At 41.8% G+C, this 25,339-nt stretch overlaps 1 protein-coding gene across 6 annotated transcripts in view; it reads right to left on the bottom strand.

The window, feature by feature from the left end:
- CFAP61 (cilia and flagella associated protein 61) overlaps positions 1 to 25,339 on the bottom strand; it is a 289,083-nt gene that overhangs the window by 35,360 nt on the left and 228,384 nt on the right. For all 6 annotated transcript variants that reach the window (XM_047854160.1, XM_047854163.1, XM_047854162.1 and 3 more), the window contains one exon: positions 19,281 to 19,486. In XM_047854160.1, coding sequence (XP_047710116.1) covers positions 19,281 to 19,486 — 206 coding nt within the window. The remainder of the gene's footprint in view (positions 1 to 19,280; positions 19,487 to 25,339) is intronic.

Raw genomic sequence — 25,339 nt, 5'->3', positions numbered from 1 at the left:
TCCTATGGTCTGTGGCCCAGGGATTTATCCAAGTTTACAAATGGACGGAGGAGCTGGAACCCAGGTTTGGGGGGTTTGGGGGGGATGGTGAGGCTGGGAGAGGCTAAGGTCGTGTGCCTCGGGGCTGGGGCATGCCATGCTGACCGTCTGAATGGATGGGCTCATTTTAGGAGCCAGAACATTCTGAGTTCTTCTTCAGGAATGTTTCAAAGTGGCACTAGGAAAAAGAGGCCCCTACTCTCTAAATACAAAACTACGAGGTGCATGTGCCTAGGGCTTCCCGTGACTTTTGACCTAGGGGGATGCCAGTCTGAGAGAAGGAAACCAACATACAGGAACAAGAAGCCGAATTCTGACGGGGTTTCAAATTCTGGCTCTGGGAGTCCCTGGCTCTGGTGCCAACAGCCCTGCCCCGGGTATAATTCTGTGGGACGTCCTGGTCTCTTCTGGGATTTCTCTGCGTCTGAGCTGGGCTTCTGTCACATGCAGACAGAGGTTTCTGACTGATGATTATGACCAGGAAGAATATCAACAAAGCCTTTTAAAAAACCTTTTATCCACTAACAACTTGAAATAAACAGTTTTTTTAAACCCTGAAATTAAAAATGGTTTTCCACTGCAACTATCTTTCTACTTAGAGTGCTATGGGCTGACCTGTTGCAATAAAGACCTAGGTTAGCTCTTTGGCCCTGTACGTAATTGGAGAAATCAGGGTGGGGTTATATCAGCTTATATATTAAACCCTTGCCAGGACCCCGGCAGCCTTGGATCCTGCATCTGGAAAGATCCACTTGCAGATCTGTCCAGAGGGCAATAATTGACCGAATGAACAGCCTTCTAGGGTGCACCATAGAGGGTTGAATTCAGGGGCCTGGCAAGCCCAGCAGATCCCTGGTGGAGAGTCTGTGTTAATATCCTGAATGAATCCTAGCTTTGTTCAATTATCACGTGCAGGAAGCCTACAGCTTGCAGGCGCCGCTTGTCAGCTGGGGCTGCTAGTGGCTGGGAACTAATCATTAAGCCTGCCACAGAGCAGAGAAGCCACCTCCCAGCAGCCTCGCGGCCTCCAGCGTGGTATATATTTTCCTATTTCACTTGGATTTGCTCCTAATGATTGAACTATAGATTATTAATGCTGCGAGCCTCCGGGATCCCAGCGTGACTGTGCTGGGTTCTATTCTGCCCTCGGAGCCTGCAGCACGTAGCCTGGCCTGGCAGACAGTGCTTCGGCAGCTGTCGGAGCCGCTGGGGCCAAGACAGTGCCGTGGGATCCAAACAGCGGCTCCTATTAGCAGCTGCGGGGGCATCGTTGGTGGCATTTGGTGCTCTCTTCTCCCCAAATTACCAGATAGAGGGAATAATAAGTCACAAAACACAGCTCAGAGTTTGCTGGGTGGGTGACAAAGAGTGTCTGTAGAGCAAAGGAAAGGTGTCTGGGGCCATGCTGGGGCTCTGCCATCTGTCGCTCGGCAGAGCTGTCCTGAGTGATTGCCGGGCAGTGTGCACACAGCCAGGTCTGGGGGTGCACAGGGCATGTGGCAGTGCGACCCCAGGGCTCCTGCAGAAGCATAGCCCTGTGACCTTTTTGTGGAGTATGTCCTCCAGGTCAGGCTCTGAGCCACATCTTTCCTGTTCATCAGCTCGTGAGGCCTTCATCAAGAAGCAATTAGGAGCCCCCTTTCACAGGTAAGGGAAACAGAGGAATGGAGTGGCCTGGCAGGTGAGGCAGCACTGGCTGGCAAGGTCCAAAGGACCTCCCCTGAGTATGTCTTCTGAGGAGTGCACTCTCCCTTCGCATGTTAGCACCTCTGGTGAGAACCAGGAGAGTCCCTTTATGCCCCAGTAAGGAACCTGAGACCGGTGTGATGTCAGGAGCAGGGGCTGAACCAAGGATTGGTTGACATGGAGGTCATTCCCAAGGTGGCTGAAAGGGAGTGCCCAGTAGCCCTTGGAAACAGCAAAATCCTCTGCCTGAGTGCATGGCACCCAGTGAACTGTGAGGAGACAAGGCAGCACCAAACTTCAAGTGTAAATCTTAGTTTGCACCAGGCTGTCATAACAAAATACCACTGACTGGTATTAAACAACAAAAATGGGGGCGCCTGGGTGGCGCAGTCGGTTAAGCGTCCGACTTCAGCCAGGTCACGATCTCGCGGTCCGGGAGTTCGAGCCCCACGTCAGGCTCTGGGCTGATGGCTCAGAGCCTGGAGCCAGTTTCCGATTCTGTGTCTCCCTCTCTCTCTGCCCCTCCCCCGTTCATGCTCTGCCTCTCTCTGTCCCAAAAATAAATAAACGTTGAAAAAAAAAATTAAAAAAAAAAAAAACAACAAAAATGTATTTCTCACAGCTCTGGAGGCTGGAAGTTCAAGATCAGGGTGCCATGGTTTCCAGGTTTCGACGGTTGTTGGTTTCTGGCAAGACTTCTCCTGGTTTGCAGATGGCTGGCTGTCTTTTCATTGTGTCCTCACATGAAGGAGAGAGAGAGAGAGAGAGAGAGAGAGAGATCTCTTTTCCTCATCTTATAAGACTACAGTCCTACTAAATAAGGGCCGCACCCTTATGACCTCATTTAACCTTCATTACCTCTTGAAGACCACATCTCCAGATAGTCACACTGAGGATTAGGGTTTCAACATATGAATTCTGGGGGATATCATTCAGTCTATAGCACTGGGGTTATAGTGGGGTTATCAACTGGGAGAGACCAACAGAAAAGTTTAAACAGGGTAAGATTAGAGAACGATTCAGAGATGGTGGCTGGGGGGTGGGATATGGTGGTCTTTATAATATGAGGGGAGTGTTAAGCCATGTATTAGGTTGGAGATGTTATATAATATGTAATAAATGTGTTCTAAAATGTGAAAAAAAATATTCAGTACTTTAAAGGTGTTGTCCCACTGACTTCTTACTTGCATTGTTTCTGATGAGGAATCTGTTGTCATTCTTGTATTTAGTTCTGTTTTCTCTTTTTGCTTTTCAGACTTTCATCATTGGTTTTGAGCAAATGTGACTGTGACACAACTTGGTGTAATGTTTTTCATGCTTGAGATTCACTGAGCTTCTTTGCTTTGTGAGTTTATAGTTTATATCAAATTTGAAAAAAAAAGTCATTAAATCTTCAGGCCATTTGAAGTTGTCCTATAGCTCACTGACACTCTGTTCATAGTTTTAAATTCTCATTTTTCTCTTTGCATACCATTTTGGGTAGTTTCAACTGTTATGTATTCAAGCTCACTACTCTTTTCTTCAGCAAGGTCTAATCTTCATTAATCCCATCCAATGTAGTTTTTCATCTCAGACATCATGGTTTTCATTTCTAGCAGTTTGATTTGGGTCTTACAGATACCTCCTATGTCTCTACTTAACTTTTTGAACATGTGCAACAGAACTATAGTAACTTTTAATATGCTTGTCTGTTAACTTTGACATTTGTGTCAGTTCTGGGTTGGTTTCAATTGATTGGTTTTCCTCTTCATGATAGGCTGCATTTTCCCACTTCTTTGGATGCATGTTGGTTTTTCTCACTACTGAGCGGAGACCATAGTGTGTACTCCACCCACTGCCTCATGAATCTGGAGCTTTTCCAAGCTGGCTTGTGGGAACAGGCCTGTGTATGCACCAGGTACTGTGACCTTTAATCCTTTTGAGTGGTTCTTTCTGAACTTTGGGTAGTCTCCTCATTTGCAAGCACTGCTGAGTACTCGACTGGATTCTCAAGGGGGGCCTCCCACAGGTCTCCATGGTGGTCTCTCTGCAGCTCTCTCTTCCCCAGGATCCTGTACTGAGAATTCCAACAACCTTGCCCCCGCTCCCTCTCCAGACTCACAGCTCCATTCCTTAATGCAGGGGTTCACTGGGTTCCACCCCTTTGCCTAGGCCCCCAAACTCTCTCAAGGCAGCAAATGTATTAAATGCAGGGTGCACCTTACGGGCTTCCAGTCTCTCAGAGTTCATTGTCTTTCATTGCCTTATATTCAGTATCTTTTATTTATTTTTTTTTACATTTTGTGCAGTTTTTAGTTGTTTCAAGTGAAAGGGTAAATCTACTTTCCAAATAATTTTTTCTCTATTTTATTTTATTTTTTACATGTTTTATTTGAGTATAAATATACTCAAATAAAGTATAAAGTATATACTTTATATAGTATACTCTATAAAGCATATACTTTATAAACTATAAAGACTTTAAAAAAAATGGAATGCCACAACATCTGCTTCTACAATTTTGGATAAGGGTTCATTGATCTGTGTATAATTAGGGCGAAGTTCATCCTTATTGACACTGGCATAAACCCAAATTTGAAAAATTTTATTTAGTTAGTTTTTAATGTTTATTTACTTTTGAGAGAGACAGGGGAGGGGCAGAGAGAGAGAGGGAGGCTCCAGGCTCCACAATGTCAGCACAGAGCCCGATGCAGGGCTTGAACCCAAAACCGTGATATCATGACCTGAGCTGAAGTCAGACGCTTCACCGACTGAACCACGCAGGTACCTCTGGGGCATAAACCCACATTTTAAGTGCTCTTCTTGATCACTCTGCAATCTGGGGGACAGACTTCTGGTAAGTTTGATTATCTCGTTATTGGAGATATTGTAGACTAGCTCAGCCAGCTGTATCTCAGACCCTTCGTAGCATGACTTACCTAAACTATCACAGGCAGGAAAGTGAAAGACTATGTTCCACAAACAGTGGAAACTTGGGTTCTACATGGGACTGGGTCTAGAGTCTGGGTTCTATGTGGGTCAAGCTTCCTCCAAAGAGTTACCTTCATGTAAGACTTGAAGGTGGATGTGAACACCATGAAGTGGAGACCCTGCTTCCACTATTCGCCTTGGTTTTCCTGCCAAGCCTGGTTATGGTGTTGTTTCACATTAGCTGTAGCAGAATCATATAGGCAGTAAAAAGGCAGGACTTAGGGTACCCATTTTGCTGATGTAGACTGTGGCAGAGGGTATGGCCATGGAGCTGGTCCTCACTGTGGCAGAAGTCGGCCAGGTATGCAAAGCCATTTTCTAAAACTTTCCTGGAAGTCAGATTAAAGCCTTCTCTAGCCCATTTAAGAAATTTTTATAAACTACCCACAACTAGCAGTACCTTGCTTCCTGTCTGAACCAGCCAGACAGGATTCTGTTGTCTGCAACTGAACTCTGATAGGTTAATCATTGTATATATTCATAATGAGGCTGGCAAGGAGCCTGTTTGAGGTGTAGGAGACATTGGCTCTGCCATTTCCAGGTTCACTCATGCATGCTTTACCAGGATTTTCAACTTGTGGTTTCTTTGGACGAGTTCTTTTAACTGATCTTGTCCATTTTGTGGAGGTTGGTTTAGTTAAAACCATATAGTATCTGTAAATCCACAGAACCACATACACAAAAGCTATAGTCTATTCCCAAGTTTGCTAATAAGGTTGATCCCTCTATGTCATGACATCTCCCTGTAGCTCTGGCTGTGTTGAGTCCATGTAGGGCACACATCTGTCTTTGACCAAGCCCAAGAGGATGCCGCTCGGTATCTGTGCTTCGAATACTAATAAAGTTTGATTCCTCTCTATTAAAAAAAAATAAAGGGCACCTGTGTGGCTCAGTTGGTTAGGCGTCAACTTAGGCTCAGGTCATGATCTCACAGTTCGTAGGTTTGAGCCCCGTGTTGGGCTCTGTGCTGACAGCTCAGATCCTGGAGCCTGCTTCGGATTCTGTGTCTCCCTTTCTATCTGCCCCTCCCCTGCTCAAAATCTCTCTCTCTCTCTTTCTCTCAAAAATAATCATAAAAATAAATGAAAAAATAAAAACATGAATAGAGGTTCTAATATTTTCTTCCTACACACATGAATTATTATCTCGGGCATCTTCTGCAGTATTTTGTTAGAGAAGAAAAATTATCTTCATGTTCCATGCAAGTGCTTTCTCTAAAGGATGTCTCTGCACAATGGAAAACGTATTCCTCTTGTCCCTGTATAAAGGGATTCTAGAGTCAAGGGACTGTAGTTCCAGTGTTATTGACACTAGTATTTTGGTTGTGACCCATGGCAAGCCCTGCCACTATGGGTTTCTCATTTCTGAGGTGAGTGCGCTGGTCTGTAGTGAAGGTCTTTCTGAGCACCTAGGTTCCAAGAGTGGCAAGTTGTGCTGTCTATGAAGTCGTGTATGTCTTAATTCTAGGAGCTAGTGGCAGTGATCCTTCAGCTCTTCTCATCTCAAATAGCTTCCTCATCTGAAACATGCTCTAGGCAGTGGGATTAGGTATGGGTTTTGTATTCTATTTAGCTTGTAAAATATTTTTCTAAATTTTCTTTTTTTAATTTTTAATTTTTATTTTAAGTTTATTTATTTTGAGAGAGTGTGTGAGCAGGGGAGGGGCAGAGAGAGCAGGAAAAACAGAATCCCAAACAGGCTCTGCACTGTTAGTGCAGCGTCCAACACAGGACTCGAACTCACGAACTGTGGGACCATGACCTGAACAGAAGTCAAGAGTTGGATGTTTAACAAATGAGCCACCCAGGCACCCCTCTAAATTTTCTATGATAAGCATGTGTTGGTTTTGTAATGGAAAATACTAAAAAGTAAACAAATATGTACAAAATAATCCTTAAAAAGAAACATAAAAAGATCCAGGCTTAGAAGGAAAGGAATGAGAATGTTTCATGCATGATGGCTCTGTGCTGGCCAGTTGGCTTCAAAGCATCTTTTTGCAATTGTTAGTTTGCCATAAAAAATTCAGGAAGACAGGCCAGTTTCTTCTCATGGTTCAGTAGAGTGAAAACATGATTTCTGAAATGTATTTATTTTAACAATTCCAGTAACAATAGAAGAACTCAGTTGCTTCCTGGAGCTTAGTAAAGAGGCATTTAACTAAAGCAATTTAGTAGCCTTGTAGATAACCACTGGCTCACCTGCTATTATTTTATACTCATAAATAATAACCTTGGACCAACATGCTGCCAGATAAGGAGAAGGAAATCTATGAAGAACTTTAACTCCTGCAGCAAAATTTTGAAAAGTAAAGTGACATTACAAAGATGCTCAGAGGGACAGAAGTCAGTTCTGAACATACCAATCAGATCCCCTGAACCCCAAGACCTGCAATCTGATAACATGATAGGATGTTCGTAATTGAGACTGTCATGCATACCTAGTAAGGAAGTGGCAGGCTGGCTGGGGCTTGGCCAGCTGGGCTGTCCACAATAATAAATGGGTAGGAAGGACATATGTGGTGCCCCTTGCTTTGCCCAAACTGTGACCAAATACCCCAAAGAGTTTGCCTGCTTTATCCCTTCTCCCATGCTGCCATCTCTCTCCATCTGTTCACCTTTGGCATGTGATCTGGGGAGAATTTTCTGCCCAGTTGAACACAGGGCAGAAGCTGGTATAGACAGAAATCACTTCCTCCTTCTACTTACTGGGCCTTCACTGAGCACCCATTGTTAGTACCATATCTGTACGTCAGGGGCTCACAACCAAATGGGGCTGGTGATTACCATTTTAGGAAAGGATTTCCACAGATAGGCCCAACACTGCCAATTACAAATTCCATGAATGTGACTGGTCTATAGTATCACTGTCCAACAACTTTTTGCAATGATGGAAATCATGTATTCTGTGCTGTGCAGTGTGGTAGCCACTAGCCACATGTGAAATACAGCAGGTATGACTGCAGTACTAAACTTTTAATTGTACTTAATCCTTTTACCCATAAAATTTAAATAGTCACATCTGACAATTGTCTATCCTTTTGGAAGGTGCGCGTCTAAGGTGTCTGAGACTCTTGACAATGTGTGGAACAATTTTCCAAAGCAATTTTTGAAACTACATCATATTAGATTCTCCACCTTCTTTGTAATTCAAATAATCCATAGCTTCAATTTTAAATGATATTCCAAACCTATTTGGTTGCTTTTGGTACAAGTGGTTTGAAATGAAATGTCTTTAAGTGTTGCTAATATAGAAACATCGGATCCATTCCTTTACTATAAAGTACCCTGGGAGGTATGCTATTGAGTCCAGTCTTCATACATTACTGATTGAATTACTGATTGAAAGCACCTGATTTCACACTTATTTAATTCTTTTTTTTTTAATTTCTTTTCAACGTTTATTTATTTTTGGGACAGAGAGAGACAGAGCATGAACGGGGGAGGGGCAGAGAGAGAGGGAGACACAGAATCGGAAACAGGCTCCAGGCTCTGAGCCATGAGCCCAGAGTCTGACGCGGGGCTCGAACTCCCGGACCGCGAGATCGTGACCTGGCTGAAGTCGGACGCTTAACCGACTGCGCCACCCAGGCGCCCCCCACACTTATTTAATTCTTGATAATGACCTCTCCCTGAGACATTTTGTCCCCCTGAGACAAAGAATATGAAATCTCATAGGTGCCTCCAAATACATAATTTTAAAAATAAAACATAGCAAGTGTATACATTAATTCAATTTGAAAACATTTGTTAACTTGAATTTTTAAAAGAAACACTAAATTTTCCTAGATTTACAACAATTTTGGAGGGATAAGGAATATTGCATAAAAGGCTGAAAGATTCTTCCTTTCCATAAAGGCTAATATGGACTTGTAGCAAACACGAACCCTTGAACTAAATTACAATACAACACTTTGCACTTTTATCGTACTTTACATTTTAAAATACATTCACATCACCATCTACTTTTACCTTGTGATGTGGGAAAATTTATCATAAATAATATCTCTACTTCATAGATGAGGAAATTGATGCTCAGTGAGGTAAGATGGCTTGCCCAAGTTCACAAAGCTAATAAGCATCAGTGCAAGAATTGAACCTTCTGTCCTAGCCTAGTGTCCTTTGCACTCTAAGGAAAGAGGAGTAATAATTCATTTGTAAGCACTGTCAGAATTTTGAACTAAATTCTCTTAGAATATATACCAAGACCACACAGGTACAGCATGGCAAAGATGGTGGCCAGCGGAGTGGCTATGGAGTAGGGGCTACAGATAACTTGTAGATGGCTGTGGTGACCTTTCCACAAGACATTTCCTTGTTTTTATAAAGCTTGGTGAAAAGTTTGAACTTTTTTATTTTTTATTTTTCATTTTTTTAATGTTTATTCAGTTTTGAGAGACAGAGACAGAGTGTGAGCAGGGGAGGGGCAGAGAGAGAGGGAGACACAGAATCTGAAGCAGGCTCCAGGCTCTGAGCTGTCATCACAGAGCCTGATATGGGGCTCGCATTCACGAACCATGAGATCATGACCTGAGCAGAAGTTGGCTGCTTAACTGACTAAGCCACCCTGGTGCCCCAAAAGTTTGAATTTTTAAATAATATTGTATATTTAAATAATAATGTGGTCTAACAGACATGTATGTGAGTTATGTCTTACACTTTGCGAGATGTATTCATGTACAGTTCACATGCGGCACAGTCTTTTGGCATGCAGGGTCATCCCTGCACTGAAATTTGTCTCCCCAGGTATTAATATGTCATTTAAATATACACATTTCCTTTCAGATAACAAAAGCACTGGTTTTCTTTTATAGTAGGGAGATTATAAAGTTCTTTTGTTTTATGAGGTAATAATGGCCATTCGAAAGGGGTGCTACAAGGACTGTGGGAGTTCACATTGAACAAGGTGGGTACAGAGATCTGGTAGAGTGATCCATTAATAAATGTGAGCTCCCACCCCTCATTTCCCATGCTAGATTGATGTTAATGGGTACTGAGTTTGCTGGCTTTAAAGTCTCATGAATAAAAGCCTTTAACATTACAAAAATCTTGGCCATGAGAAGGGGTACTCACTTCTCTTCTATTCATTCACAGGCAGTACCCTCAAGGCAAAGATTCTAACTAACATGAATGAGACTGCAGCACTTGAAATAATAATTTATACCTTCCCATGAAAACCTAAGAGCTTTACCCCTAAGGTCAGGAACAAGACAAGGATGTCCACTCCCACCACTTTTATTCAACATAGTAGTGGGAAGTCCTAACCACAGCAATCAGACAAGAAAAGGAATAAAAGGCATACAATTAGTAAGGAAGAACTAAAACTTTTACTATTTACAGATGACAGGATACTAAATAGAGAAAGCCTTAAGGACTACACCAAAAAACTGCCAGAACTGATAAATGAATTCAGTAAAGTCACAGGATATAAAATTAATGTATAGAAATCTGTTGCATTTCTATACACCAATAATGGAGTAGCAGTAAAAGAAATTAAGAAAGCAATCCCATTTATAATTGCACCCAAAATAATAAAATACCTAGGAATAAACTTAACCAAGGAGGTGAAAGATCTGTGCTCTGAAAATGCTGATGAAAGATATTGAAGAGGACACAAACCAACAGAAAGATATTCCATGCTCATGATTTGTGACAACCAATATCGTTAAAATGTTCATACTACCTAAAGCAATCTCTACCCAAACACCAACAACATTTTTCACAGAAGTAGAATAATCCTAAAATTTGTATGGAACCACATAAGATCCCAAATAGCCAAAGCAATCTTGAAAAAGAACAAAACTGAAGGTATCACAATCCCAGATTTCAATATATACTACAAAGCTGTAGTAATCAAAATGGTATGGTACTGCACAAAAATAGACCCATAGACCAATAGAACAGAATAGACAGCCCAGAAATAAATCCATCCTTTTATGGTCAGTTAATCTATGACAGGGGAGGCAAGAATATGCAATGGGAAAAAGATAGTCTCTTCAACATAATGTAGGGAAACTGGACAGCTACATGCAAAAGAATGAAACTGGACCATTTTCTTACACCATACACAAAAATAAACTCAAAATGGATTAACGACTGGGGGCGTTTGGGTGGCTTAGTCAGTTAAACGTCTGACTTCAGTTCAGGTAATGATCTCAAGGTTCGTGAGTTTGAGCCCCATGTCAGGCTCTGTGCTGACAGCTCAGAGCCTGGAGCCTGCTTCAGATTCTGTGTCTCCTTCTCTCTCTGCCCCTCCCCTGCTCATGCTGTATCTCTCAAAAATAATAAACATTAAGAAAATTTTTTTAAAAAATGGATTAAAGACCTAAATTTAAGACCTGACACCATAAAATTCCTAGAAGAAAACATAGGTAGTAATCTACTTGACATCAGCTATAGAAACATTTTTCTAGATACGTCTCCTTTGTCAAGGGTAACAAAAGCAAAATTAAACTATTGGGATTACAGCAAAATAAAAAAAAAAAACTTTTGCACAGTGAAGGAAACCATCAAAAAATAAACATCAACAAAATAAAAAGAATACTTACTGAATGGGGGGAGCTATTTGCAAATGATATATTTGATAAGGGATTAATATCCAAAATATATAAAGAACTTATACTCAACACACAAAAAAATCCAATTAAAAAGTGGGCAGAGGACATGAACAGACATTTTTTTTTGAACAGACATTTTTATAAAGAAGACATACAGATGGCCAACAGACATGAAAAAATGCTCAATATCACTCATCATCAGGGAAGTGCAAATCAAAACCACAAGGAGATGTCACCTCACACCTGTCAGAATGGCTACAATAAAAAAAAAAAGTCAAGAAACAGGGGCACCTGGGTGGCTCAGTTGGTTGGGTGTCCAACTTTTGATTTCAGCTCAGGTCATGATCTTGTGTTTTGTGGGATGGGCCACATGTTGGCACAGAGCCTCCTTGGGGTTCTCTCTCCCCCCTTCCCCACACTCTCTCTCTCCCAAAATAAATAAACATTTTTTTAAAAGTCAAATAATAACAAGTGTTGGCAAGGATATGGAGAAAAAGGAACCCTCAGGTATTACTGGTGGGAATGCAAGCTGGTGTGGCCACTGTGGAAAACAGTACAGAGATTCCTCAAGAAATTAAAAACAGAATTATCATATGACCCAGCAATTCTACTATTGGGTATTTACCCAAAGAAAATAAAAACACTGACTTGAAAAGATATACATACCCTTACATTTAGTGAAGCATTATTTACAATAGCTAAGATATAGAAGCAACCTATGTCCATCCATAGATGAATGGATAAATATGTGTTACATATATGTATAATGAAAGTAATGGGGATGTAATATACAACACAGAGAATACAGTCAATAATATTGTAATAACTTTGTATGGTGACAGACGGTAACTAGACTTAGTGTGGGGATGCTTTCATAACGTACAGAAATATCGAATCACTATGATGTACCCCTGAAACTAATAGGATATTGTATGTCAGTTGTACTTCAATAATAATAATGAAAAAAGCTCCATACTTTACACAAAACTCTATGATGTTCATTACTTTTAACATTCATTCTTGACTATGTGAATGGGTGTTTATTTTTCCTTCACATTATAATTTTTGGCATGCATATGTAAAGGGATGTCTGTTGGCTATAATTTTAGGATGGTTCAAACAAATCTCGCCTTTCATCCCAGGAAGGGTTAATTCTATGTGAATGTCACACTGGGAAGGAGAGAAGTGGTATATACTAGAAAAAAACAAAAACAAAAACCCTAGTCAGAGCAATATTATGAATGAAAATGGACATATATTGTGTCACATGGAATTTGGTCCCCTCATTGGTCTATAGCTCCAAACCTAAGACTGACTGTCTCAGTAACAAGGGATGTTCAAAAATGTAGGTTCAGCTTCACAGGCTATGTGATCATATGAGAAACAGCACTGGGCAGGGAGCTGCCTGTTAGAGCAAGGGGGACAGGAGATGACCTGTGAGGAGCCCTGGACGGAGCGTGTGGGCACGGCCATTTGAAATCACCTTTAAGAGGGTGGAGAAAAGGACTAATTAAATGACCAGGAAGCAAAATGAAGAGAATGGACTTTGATTTCAGCAAATCATCTGAAAAAACAATCGTATTTATAAGGCTATCAAATGGAACTGCCATTTGCTGAAATGAAACAGACAAGCAGGAACACTTTAAGCAGTCCACAGAAAGGCAGGCGGGTGACTTGGTAAGTGGACAACAGGAAAGTTTGCATTTTGGAAGAATGATTATCCAGCAATTTTTAGGTATATAGAAAGAAAAAATTGACAAGCTGCAGTGGGCAGTCATATTTCAAGGAATTCTGATAAGTCCGGAAAAACGGGCACCTAGAATTTAGTGTGTGACTTTCTGTTGGACACAGCACGAGGCCACTGACTACGGAGGGACAGAAAAACATTTAAGTCATGCTTAAATGACTCTAATTGGAGCCTAATAAGTGAGTCAGGGGACAATGTGCATTGGCAGCGCCCTGCTTTACAGCTTCGGAGACAGAGACTGCGCAAGGCAGCTTTCCTGAGGGAGTAAGTTCGGGAGCTTCATAGTTCAAAAGGTAATGGCAGCCTTTTAAAGGGCTTGCTCAAATCCCATTTAGAATATTGTGCACAGCGGCACTTACCCACTAAAAATAGGCCATTCGAGTGTTCGGGGAAGTGTGGCGGGCGGCGGTGCTCACTGGAGGAGAGGGCCATGTGAGGGCAGCCTTTGAGAGCCGAGCATGTTAAGATGTGAAAAGAGGTGATTTAATCAAGGTTTGCGAGCATCTGATGGGCTCACACAAAGAAGCTAGGGCAAGACCTGTTCACGCCGTGAGGAAAAAAGGATGCTACAGGCTGTTAATTAATGCTGGAGGGTGGGGGGTAGTTCGGTAGGCAAGACCTTGTTTTTGCAGGGCCATCCAGAAATGTGGTAAATGAAGATGAGGCAGTTAAGAAAGAAGGCATGGGACATGCCTGGTTAGAGCCCCGCAGCAGAGACTTCTCGGGAAGCAGCCTCAGCCTTGCCTTTCCCCTCCGTCCCGAGTCCCCCTTTTGTGACTGCTCACCACCCTCATGGAAGCTCCTTCTCCCTGCCGTGTCCCAAGGGAGGAACACTATCAGCAGGGTGCTCATTCTAAACACCATCACGGGACTCAGCAGGCAGGGGACTGCGAGGCTTGCACATGCAACACTGCAGGACACAAGTGCTCATAAGGGGAAGAGTACATTCTAGTCACACATTTGTGACATGACTTTGACTGCTGAAATGAGCTCCATTCTTTCTCCAAAGTAGTAAAGCAATCAACTGATGAATTTATATCTCTGTCTCATACACACACATACGTGCGCACACAGGCACACTCACGTACACACACAATCACTGGTGGTGGATTTGTTCTCTTCATTGTTAATGGTTTGTTCTGGCACTCCAAGCTGAAAACAAAGAATAAAGTATAGGTGGAATCCAAGCCAGCCTGGGCCCCAGACCCTCAGCTGCACCGCCGTCCTGTGGCAGCTGTCCAACCGTGGTGGGTGATTGCTTAGCCTCGTGCCTCCAAATGGCTCTAAGCAAGCCGCTCCACAGGCAGCCAGAGTCACTGCTTTGTGAGGCCTCGACTGCTATAACATCTGGCCCTGTGGCTGCCACCATTCCCTCTGGCACTGCCAGTGCCTGCTCTGTGTTGGCCCTTGTTGGGGGTGAGAATAGGTTGGGGAAGTGGAGAGAAAGGATCCTGAGGGTTTCTTTGGACCCGAGGAGGAACCTGATCTTGACATCATGTCTGTCTTGCAGAAGACGGAGTGACTGGTTGACAGTCAGCTCCCCCAGCACAGAGGATGGTGCTCCCACATGCAGTAGACGGAAACTGGCCTGGATTGGAACAAGAGATATTGCTGCTGCTGTCGAGGTCAGGGAAACAAGCGGTAATCATACTGCGGCCAAAATAAGCTAAACCATTTGCCCTGCTTGCTTGCAAAGAGCCTTGCCAGTCTGTCTGACAACAGACAGGGCAGGCAGCAGTGGGCCAAGAATTAGCACTGGGGCCTGGCAGCGTTTCATGGCACTTGAAAAGAATGTGGTTGCAGCTGCACATACATGCTAACACATATATGGGAGTGACTGATGAGGCACTGCGATGCCCTTGATACATCACACTCACACATGATCAGTGACCTCGGATGATCAGCTACCATCTTCCTGCCTACCTTGCTTCTTTCTTACAGATGTCAATTGGAACATCTTGATCTGGCACGTTCTAGGGTTTGTCTCATTTTGCCATCCCAAATATTCACTCTTTGCAAATCAAATTAACTTTTAAAATTATTACTATCATCAGTTAACAGCTGTGCCCCGACTAGTGGTCCCAAGCTTACCAAGTCTCTCTGTTTCAACACCACCTTCTTCTCAGGGAAAAACAAATGAGTCAGGGCTTTGAATTGGGTCAAATGTGAAAACATTTTCTTTTCAGAAAAGACCTTTAACATATTGATCCACACCACGTAAAAATTTTCTTTAATCAGCAATTGATTCCCCTCTAATTCAAGGATTTTGGGTAAGATTAAAGCAACAATAAAATCCTTTGCACAAGCTAAGGAACAAATGTGTTCGTTTTCTAAACACTTGTATTTTTCTTTATTAAAAAAATTTTTTAATGTTTATTTATTTTTGAGAGAGACAGAGACAGAGTATGAGTGGGGGTGGGGCAGAGAGAGAGGGAGAGACAGAATCCAAAGTAGGTTCCAGGCTCTGAACTGTCAGCACAGAGTCCGATGTGGGGCTCGGACTCACAAACTGTGAGATCATGATCTGAGCTGAAGTCAGACGCTTAAGCGACTGAGCCACTTAGGCGCTCTGTATTTTTCTTTATTTTAAATAAATATTGGAGTCAAGTCTACACAGATTTGAGGGAAAGCCTGTGACTAAGAAATTTGATACATTAGTGGAGCCTGGGTAGCTCAGTTGGCTGGGCATCAGACTCCTGATTTCGGCTCAGGTCATTATCTCATAGTTTATGAAATCGAGCCCCACATCAGGCTCTGTGCTGACAGCATAGAGCCTCCTTGGGATTCTCCCTCTCTGCCCCTCCCTGCTTGCATTCTCTCTCTCCCAATCTCTCTCTCTCTCTCTCTCTCTCTCTCTCTCTGTCAAAATAAACATTAAAAAAATAATATGAAGAAACTTGACACTTTGCCAAATTTGATATTACACCAAAATATAATTTATAATTAAAAGCATATAGGAAGATATCCTCAAACACAAAAGGTTTCAGGAAAAACAATAAAAATCCAAGCATGATAAAAATGCTTATTAGCAAGCCAGTAATAAAAAGAAACTTTTTTTTTTAAAGTAGGTCCCATGGCCAGTGCAGAGCCCAGTGTGGGGGCTTGAACTCATGACCCTGAGATCAAGACCTGAGCTGAGATCAAGAGTCAGACACTCAACCCACTAGCCACCCAGGTGTTCCCCAAAAGAAATTTTCTTATTTTGATAAAGGGATCCACAAAAATATGTATGGCAAATGTCATATACTTAATATTGAACACATTGCTTTTAAGATGAATAAGGCAAAGGTACCACCCCCCTCACGACTTCTGTCCTACCTTGTACTGCAAAGTTTACCTACTGTAGTAAATAGGAAAAAGATACAGAAGTTACAAAGACTGGAAAGGAAGAAACGAAACTGTCATTATTTGCAGATAATATAATTTTTCTGTGTGTAAAATCTAAAACAATATATAAATTATTTGAATAAATGAGGAAGTTTAGCAAATTTGCAGAAGTAAAATCATACCAAAAAAAGTGTATTTCTATGCACTATATAGCAGCAATCAATCAGAAAATGATTATTTGACAGACGTAAAAATATAAAGCACTTTGGACTATATCAAACAAAATTTATGAAAGCCATCATGGAGAAAATTTTAAATCCTTATTAAAAGATATTAAAGAGACCTAAATAAACTAAGACCTGTACTATGTTATATTATAACATATCGACTTAATATCAAAGATGTCACCTCTCACTGAATTGATCTAAGGTTCAATACATTTCCTATCAAATCCACGGGGCTTTTCATGGGGCTTCACAAGTTTACTATAAAACTACTGGAAGAGCAAAGGGACAAAAATATCCAAGGCACCCTGAAGAAGACAAACAGATTACATTAAAATCAAGAAGTTAATTTTAATTCTGTTAATTGACAACATAAAGTGACAAGACAAGCCTCAAAATGTTAAAATACATAACTGAGTTTCTATCCAGAGAATATAAACAACTCGTATGGGTGAGTAAAAAGACAAACCAAAAGAAAAATGAACAAATGTCACAAACAGGCATTTCCCAGAAACTATCATGAATGCCCCGTGAACAAATGAAAAAGTATGATACTGAGTTGTGTTACTAAACAGGGCAAGGAAATTAAAACCACAGGAGGATACCTTTTCACACCATCACAAAGGCCACATTTTATTTTATAAGTTTATTTATTTTGAGAGAGAGAGTGCATGGGTGTGTGCAAATGGGGGAGGGGCAAACAGAGTGGGAGACAGAGAGAATCCCAAGTAGCCTCCATGCAGTCAACACAGAGCCCAGTTCAGGGCTCAATGCCACCAATCTTGGGATCATTACTTGAGTCAAGATCAAGAGTTGGATGCTTACCTGACTGAGCCATCCAGGCACCCCACAAAGGCCACATTTTATTTTATTTTTTATTTTTATTTTTTTAAGTTTATCTTTTTATTTTGAGCAAGAGAACACATGTGGGCATGAATGGGGGAGGGGCCGAGAGAGAGGGAAAGAGAGAATTCCAAGCAGGCCTGGCTCTGTCAGTGTGGAGCCTGACATGGGGCTCAAACGCAACGACCCTGAGATCATGACCTAAACTGAAACCAAGAGTTGGATACTAAACCCGACTGAGCCACTCAGGTGCCCCATGAAGGCCACATTTTAAAGTCTAACAGTGCCACAGACTGACAAGACTGGAGGGAGTTTAAGTAGATACAACCAATTTGGGGAAAATTTCAGCATTATCTAGTATACCCAAGAGAAGTTCTCACACATGAGGTGTGCCCAAAATGCCCACGGCATTGTTAGTAATGGCACCAAGCTGGGAACAATTTAAATATCAATCAATCAACAGATGAATGAACTAGGACAGTTGTATAAGGGAGTATTATACAGCAGGGAAAACAAATGGACTCCAGCTCCATACATCACATGAATGGGCCTCAGAAATGGTGTTCCATGGAGTGTTGACTTTCTCTAGTTGGCCACGGAATCGATTTAAAAGTAAGCAAAACAAATTAATTTATTATTTGGAAGTCATATATATGTGGTAAACCTTTAAAACAAGGGTTGGCCTGGCCCTTGCTTTGGTATGGAGTTTTATTGGGACACAGCCACATCCATTTGTTTACGTTTTGTCTGTGGCTGCTTTCACACTACAGCAGCAGAGTTGAGTACTTGTGATGAGGTTGTATGGCTCACAGAGCTGAAAATATTTACTACTTGGCCCTTTATAGAGAAAGTTTGCTGATCCCTGCTTTACAGGAAAGAAAGGGAATGATTAACCAAATGTCAGGATAGTTGTTACTCCAAGGACACAGAATGGATGTGATGAGAGAGGGCTTCTAACATTCTGAAGTAAGGAATTATTAATGAAAGAATTATTAACATAGAATTCTAGTACTATTATCCCTTAAAGTGTACATACATGTTTTATATACTTTTTTGTTTGTATGATGTATTCCACAATTTAAAAATATCTTTAGGAGGAAAGAGAGATTGCCTTTGATCCTAGCAGTCATGCCCATGGGTATTGAGGACCCTGGAATTCTATGACTTATGTCCTACATCTGTACCTGGCACTGGGTCTATCATCGTCTTGTTTTGTGTAAAGAATTAAGTTTTCCTAACCTTTCTAACCAATAGACTATATCCAGCAGTAGCTTTCTACTCTAACATTCTAGCATTCCCAGAGGTATAGAATGAAAAAGTATCTTTGCATTTGAAAAGACAGAGGCACAGATCACCCAATCTAACCATCCCACAGTGCAGAGTTCCCATAACAATATCTTAGGCAAACAGCCTCCCCCTTTGCCTGAGCATGTGCTAGGAAGACGGTTGGGGTCATGAAGGGCCTGTCCATGGCTGTGGAATTCCCACCAGGACCAAGTGCTTCCATATCCTGCTCCCAAATCTACCTCCTTTGATTTCTGATTACTCTTGGCAGGCCAATGTTGAAAGGCACTCAAATATCATCTCATCTGGGCCTGTCTGTGGTGTGAAGGCTGTGCTTGGATGCATCTGAGATCCAGGCCTGTGCATGGCCATGGGGACCATGTGTGGATGCATCAAGAGTCCATGCACTTCTCCATAGGACCCTCTACTCTCCATCCAATGCTAGTGGTCAGATATTCTTTGGTATATTAGAATAAAATTTCTGCCACTCTAGCTTCTCCCATGGGCTCCTGTTTTGCTTTCTGGTGCATCCAGAAACACATCCCTCATTCACAAGACATTATAAATGTTTGCATTTCTTCTTAGCAAAGTGTAATGTCCAACTTACCTGTAGAGATCTGGGATCAGTTTGTCTTCGTACCGAGCGCACAGGTTGTTGAGAAGTTGCTCATGCTGGCCAAACAAGCGGATGTAGTTGGAGACAGGGAAAGGCTCTTTAGAAAGGCACGTAATGGTTTCCACCATTTTATACTTGTCAATATGTATCCGGAAGTAAGTCCCATTTTTTGCATTACCTGTTACTATTTCTGAACCCTGGCAGGGGTAGGGGCCGGGAGACAAAGGGGGGAATCAGAAAAACAACATTAGAAACATTTCTGGATTTGGGGAACTTTATTATAGCAATTTATTTTTCAAATATAACAGACAGGTTACATCTTATTACATATTGCAAATAATAGTAACAGATATTGACTAAACTCAACAGAAGCTAACCTTGTGTCAGAAACTGCATACTTGGACTTAATGACTAAATGTTCCTCAGATATTTTAAACTCCGATTGCATTGTTCCCCATTTCAAAATCAGTTGCTAGGTTACAACCAAGTCTCTACTATTCAATACCTCGCACAGCTAGTATAAGGAATTGGGTTTATTCTCTTCTATGAGGTGTGTGAACACTGCTCATTTTGTAAATTTTTTCACAGCACCATTTTGAGAAAAACCTCCTAGTCAAAAGTGGTCAGAAAGAATTTCGGTTTTTTAATAGTTGATGTAAGCAAAAGAAACAAGTGAAAAGTGAATCCTTGCAAGCTGGCTTTGGGGAGGTTCAGCTGTTTGGTCATGTCTGTTCCCAAGAAGAAGGTTCAAGTTTATGGGAAGTATACCTGCAATTGTTCTGCAGGCTACTTGTTAGTTTGTAAGTTGTCAAAGGTATGGATTCGTGGCGTTATGCCCCCTAGAAGCTGGCTAAAACTGCCGCATGAACCCAGATGAAAAGGAGAGATGCCGCTAGATAAATCCCATGTCACAACCACTTTTTGCATGTCAGCCCTTAATGGCTACTGACCTACCAACCAAAGACATGCTTCCTACCAGTTCAGGCAACCAGAGAACCTCAGTGGAAAAATTTGGGTTCTTTTGGTGGTGGCTGAACCTGCACTTTGCCCTTAAACTCTGAACTTAGTACACAGTTACATTCAATAAAGCTTTCCTGAGGGCATATAGATTTAAGCTTTTGTTCTGAACTTCAATGTGGCATTTTAGAAATCCAAGGCAATTTGGACTACACTGATCCCAAACATTTGCTTAGTCCTGGACATCTCCTGGGGATTCTGTCTAAACAAGGACACATGACTTAACTGAATTTTTAAATAAATCAAAACAACCTGTGGGTGTTTGGGCATCACATGGTGAAGCCCTGGGGAGGAATCAGCCAGTAGAAAAGGCACAAGGTGAGGAATGTCAGGTGAACTCTGGGCCAATACCAATTATGTGTGTGAAACTGGGTATTTGGGGGTCTGGGAGAGAGCAGATACAGTTTTGGAAAGCGTTTGGGGTTGGCACCTTAAGGGAGGTGCAAATGGTCCATCAGTCAAGGAGATGGATGGATACAGACAGGCAATATACCTCCAGAGCAACATGGAAGGCATCAGCTAACAAAACAATGGTACATCCACAAAATGGGATGCAACACATCCCACAAAAATTATTAGTAAACTATAATTCACATCAGAAAAATATGTTCACAGTACATTTGATGCTACAGTAGCATAAAAAGTTATATTTTATAACTTACACAGTATTATTCTATTTTTATTTTCTTATTTTTTAAATTTTTTTTATTATGAAATTTATTGTCAAATTGGTTTCCATAAAACACCTAGCGCTCATCCCAACAGGTGCCCTCAATACCCATCACCCACCCTCCCCTCCCTCCTATCCCCCATAAACCCTCAGTTTGTTCTCAGTTTTTAGGAGTCTCTTATGTTTTGGTTCCCTCCCTCTCTAACCATTTTTTTTCTTCCCCTCCCCCATGGTCTTCTGTTAAGTTTCTCAGGATCCACATAGGAGTGAAAACATATGGAATCTGTCCTTCTCTGTATGACTTATTTCACTTAGCATAACACTCTCCAGTTCCATCCATGTTGCTACAAAAGGCCATATTTCATTCTTTCTCATTGCCATGTAGTATTCCATTGTGTATATAAACCACAATTTTATCATTCTATTTTTATAAACATACACAGTATCATTCTATTCGTTTTCTATCAACACTTTAACGAAGTGTTCAAATGGTCAATTTCCATGGTTGAGAGACTGGGTCATTTTTTACCTTTATGCTCATTTAACTATCTGTAGTTTCTATTTTTTAAAAATGACTGTCACTTCTAACATGATAAAAAGTTATTTTTAACTACAGTGGCTGTGTTGTGGTAAGGAACCAGACATCTGATGAACAAATGGAGAGAGAAATGAAACAAAGCAGAAGGAGCAAGGGAGAAGAAAGGAGGGAAAGGGGGATGGATGGAGGGAGGGAAGAGTCTGGTGTGGAAGAGTGGGGCTTGTCTGGACCCAAGAAGAGTCTGGAAAAGGCCATGCCTGAGCCACTGGCTGCAGACTGCCCTCTCCTTATGTGATCATCCCCACCCCCTTTGCTCCTGCCACAAGTATTTCTCTAGCCATAGGTAGCTCCATAGTCTTTCTTCTGTCAGGTGTGTTTCCTCAAGTCTTGACTTCTCAGACTGAGCAATGAACCCTCCCAGGGTGCAGCATGTGACATTACAGGGTCAATTTTACCTGGCAGCCCATCACAGTAAAAGCTATTTCTGAATTAAATACACAATGCAGCTATGACAGTGAAGAATGTGCCTGCCATGTGTGTTTTGAAGATTAAGGGCCATTTGAGTTTGGCCCCAGAAGCTTTAGGCTTAGCCACCCCTCTTCTACCTGCAGGGGTGGGAAGCCCCTTTGTCAGTAGGGATGTCTTTTTGGAAAGCTGAGTGAGTCTCTGAGGAAGGGTCACTGTCTCACCTTGGCTGTAGGGTGGCTGGGGGTCCAGGAGAGTGGGGGTGGGGGCACTGGCAACAGCTCAGGCATAGATTTAGCATCAGGTTTCCCTGGGGCTCACTAGAGGGCAGAGTCCACAATCCCACAAGGTCTCAGCCCCTCTACATTCTCTTTAAAATTTCTTTGAGCTGAGGGATTAAGGAAGGGAAACCAGGCATCGAGGGACACACCTTGTGTTCTGCCCATGTGACGGACAAAATTTTTGACTTTGCAAAGGGGTTTCACTTCCGCCCACAAGGACTCTGTGTTTAAGAGTGCTGATTTGGCCAAGGCTGAGCACTTCAACAAGAGGGCCACAGAAACTTAGCTGGTGGTGTCTTGACAAGGTTTTGTGGAGCCCTGCCAGGTTGCTGGCTGAGAGTCAGAGCAGTGGGTACCCTCTGGGGTCAGCCTGCTCCAGGAGACCGATATAGTCAGCATGGCTTTCAATGATTTGTTGTCATGGTATCTGTTTGGGGGGGGGGTAGTTTTATTTATTTTTTTAATTTAAATATTGAATTAAAATCTGGGGGTTGCTTCTGTATGCTTCCGCACATTATAGCTATGAGGGCTTAAAGAGTACAGAAAACAGCCACACTGTAGAGAAAAAAAAATGACCACACTGTGCTAAGATAGCTAATCTCAGCTATGGAAGTAATTTTGCCCATTTTAATGAGATTTGGCACTGTGTTAGCATAACCAGGGGAACGTTCTGGGAATGTGGAATGCATCGAAATATTTTGCATTGACATTAAAGATAAGTCACCCACAGATGGGTTTCTTAGACATAAATTACTCTTGTAGGGCCAAGCAGACTTCTCTAAAAATTTTAGGTCATTCCTAGTCATGGTTACTGACAGACCAGGAAAATCCGGTGAAGTCCAGGACTCTGTCTACCATCACAGAAAATCACTCCACTAAATGATGACTTAAGGCAGTTTCCATCCCTGCCACCCCATAAGGGATCTTGAGGTAATGATGATTTCATACACTTTCCAACACTGTGGGATGTGTCTAGTTGCTTCCTTTATTTTCAGTATGTAAGTAAATTGTTAGGAAATGTGGATCTTTTTTTTTTTTTTTTTTTTTGAAATGTGGATCTTGAATTTAAGACTTTGATGGGGAAACTAGTTCTGGTGTAGTCCCCCTCCTCCCTTCCCTTTTTCCTGAATACAATTATCCTTTTGAGTTCCTTTATGATTTTGACAAAGGTTGGAAAATGGCTGTGGAATTCATGCCAAATAGACACAGGAGTAATGAGACTTGGTGTGCAAGAAATCAAGTCCCCAGCTCTTATGATGAACACACAATTTTAAATTTGATGGTATCCAAGGCAGAATTTGTTGTGACAAATTTCTTTATTCCATGGTGTATAAGCCAACAAAGCATGTGGACTGGAATCCGTAAATTAGTTTATTATGTAGGGGTCCCCTGTCTTCTTTTTGTCAGGTTACCTCTCAAAGAGCTCATGAATTACTAAAGTATCTTCTTACTTAAATATTCTAATTAGTGAGTGCTATAAAAGTCTGATAAAATTCATCTGCATGACATTTATTGTAGGAATGGCAATTCAGTTTCTCAAGTGAAATATTGTTCAATGGGCTCCTTTCTCCATCAATTGGCTATATTTAGGTGACTGCCTGACCATTTTGGCAACAGTTTTACTTAATCAAATTAATTCCAACCCCAAAAGATTGCCATGGAACCATCCTACATTTTTTTTCTTGGAGAATAAAATGGAAAAAATCTGTTTAGATCTTCTGTACTAATTAAAAAGGAGGCCCACCTGGCAAAATAGTTAATTAAAGTCAGGGGTCCTGTTCAAATACTGTCATAGCACCAGCCAAAGAATCTATTTAAGTTGCATTCTTATTAAAACTCGTTATCTAAAAAAACGCCTTTTTAAGGGGTTTTTATTAAAAACCTCCTCTGACTTTATTCAGAGAGAGAACCAGTGGTTCAGAAACAAATGACGCTGCATGTAGGAAATTAGTGTCCTTGAAGAATCTGGTTCTGTTTGAAACCAAGTCCAATATTTTCCAGCTCTTGAACATAATATTCGGCTCCAGTTATTTATCTATGATGACCAAAGTGCTCAGCCTTTGAACACAACATCTGGCTTCATCCTATTTATCTAATGCCCCACATCACTGGTGACAGATTGTATTTTCCAAAGATGGACACAACAATATCCCCCACATGACATAATCATGTGCAGTATAGCCTTGACACTCTTCCCATGGAGAAATGACCTCTATGTCCTCTCTCCTTGAATCCCGGTGGGCTGTGACTGCTCCAACAGATGGTGTGGGGAAATGACACTGTGTGACTTTCAAGGATGAGTCATAAAAGGCACTGCAGCTTCCAGCTTGCTAGTGAAGACACTTATACTCAGAGCCCTGAACCATCAGGTAAGAAGTCTGACTACTCTGAGGCTGCCATGCTGTGAGGAAGCCCAGGTGACCAGGGCTGGGTATGATGCTCTGGTCAGTGCTCCCTGTGACTGAGTCAGCCCAGCCCAGGGGTGTACAACAAGCCTTCAGAGGATCCAACCACTGAGTCACAACGAATCCTTCTAGTCTTCCCAGCTGAGGCCCCAGACACCATGGGGCAGAGAGAAGGCATTCCCGCTGTATCCTGTCCAAATTCCTGACCCACAGAACCTGTGAGCAGAATCAAATGGCTGTTTCATGTTGCTAAGTTTTCTCATGCAGCAATAGACACTGTAACACTATTCCCTATGACCCCATCTTTGTTTGTAAGAAAATCTAGAATCAGACTGCATATACGGGACATACCTAAAAGAATCTAGGAGAGGCCCAACGGAAGTAGATTTTAATATATGGCATCTATCCTTCCCCTGCAAAAACCAAGTTTCATTATTTATCTGGAACTATGATCAACAACAACATCCACCCCTGACTGGTTACCTGTTTTGTTCCTTAAAGGCATTGTTACTTTATATGTGATCCCTACTTTATATGTGAAATACAGAGAAGTTGGGTGACTTGTTCAAAGTCCATGGGAAGTACATGGGAGAGTTGGGATTCCAATTTTTAGAAAGAAGAAAGGAGAGGAATGAATAGCCTGTGCCATTTTGAGTCCATCTCCCTTTGAGGAA

This window comes from Prionailurus viverrinus, chromosome A3 (genome assembly GCF_022837055.1).
Source record: "Prionailurus viverrinus isolate Anna chromosome A3, UM_Priviv_1.0, whole genome shotgun sequence".
Lineage (NCBI taxonomy): Eukaryota > Metazoa > Chordata > Mammalia > Carnivora > Felidae > Prionailurus > Prionailurus viverrinus.
Note: the sequence above shows the minus strand (reverse complement) of the source record. Positions and strands in the feature narration are given on the sequence as shown.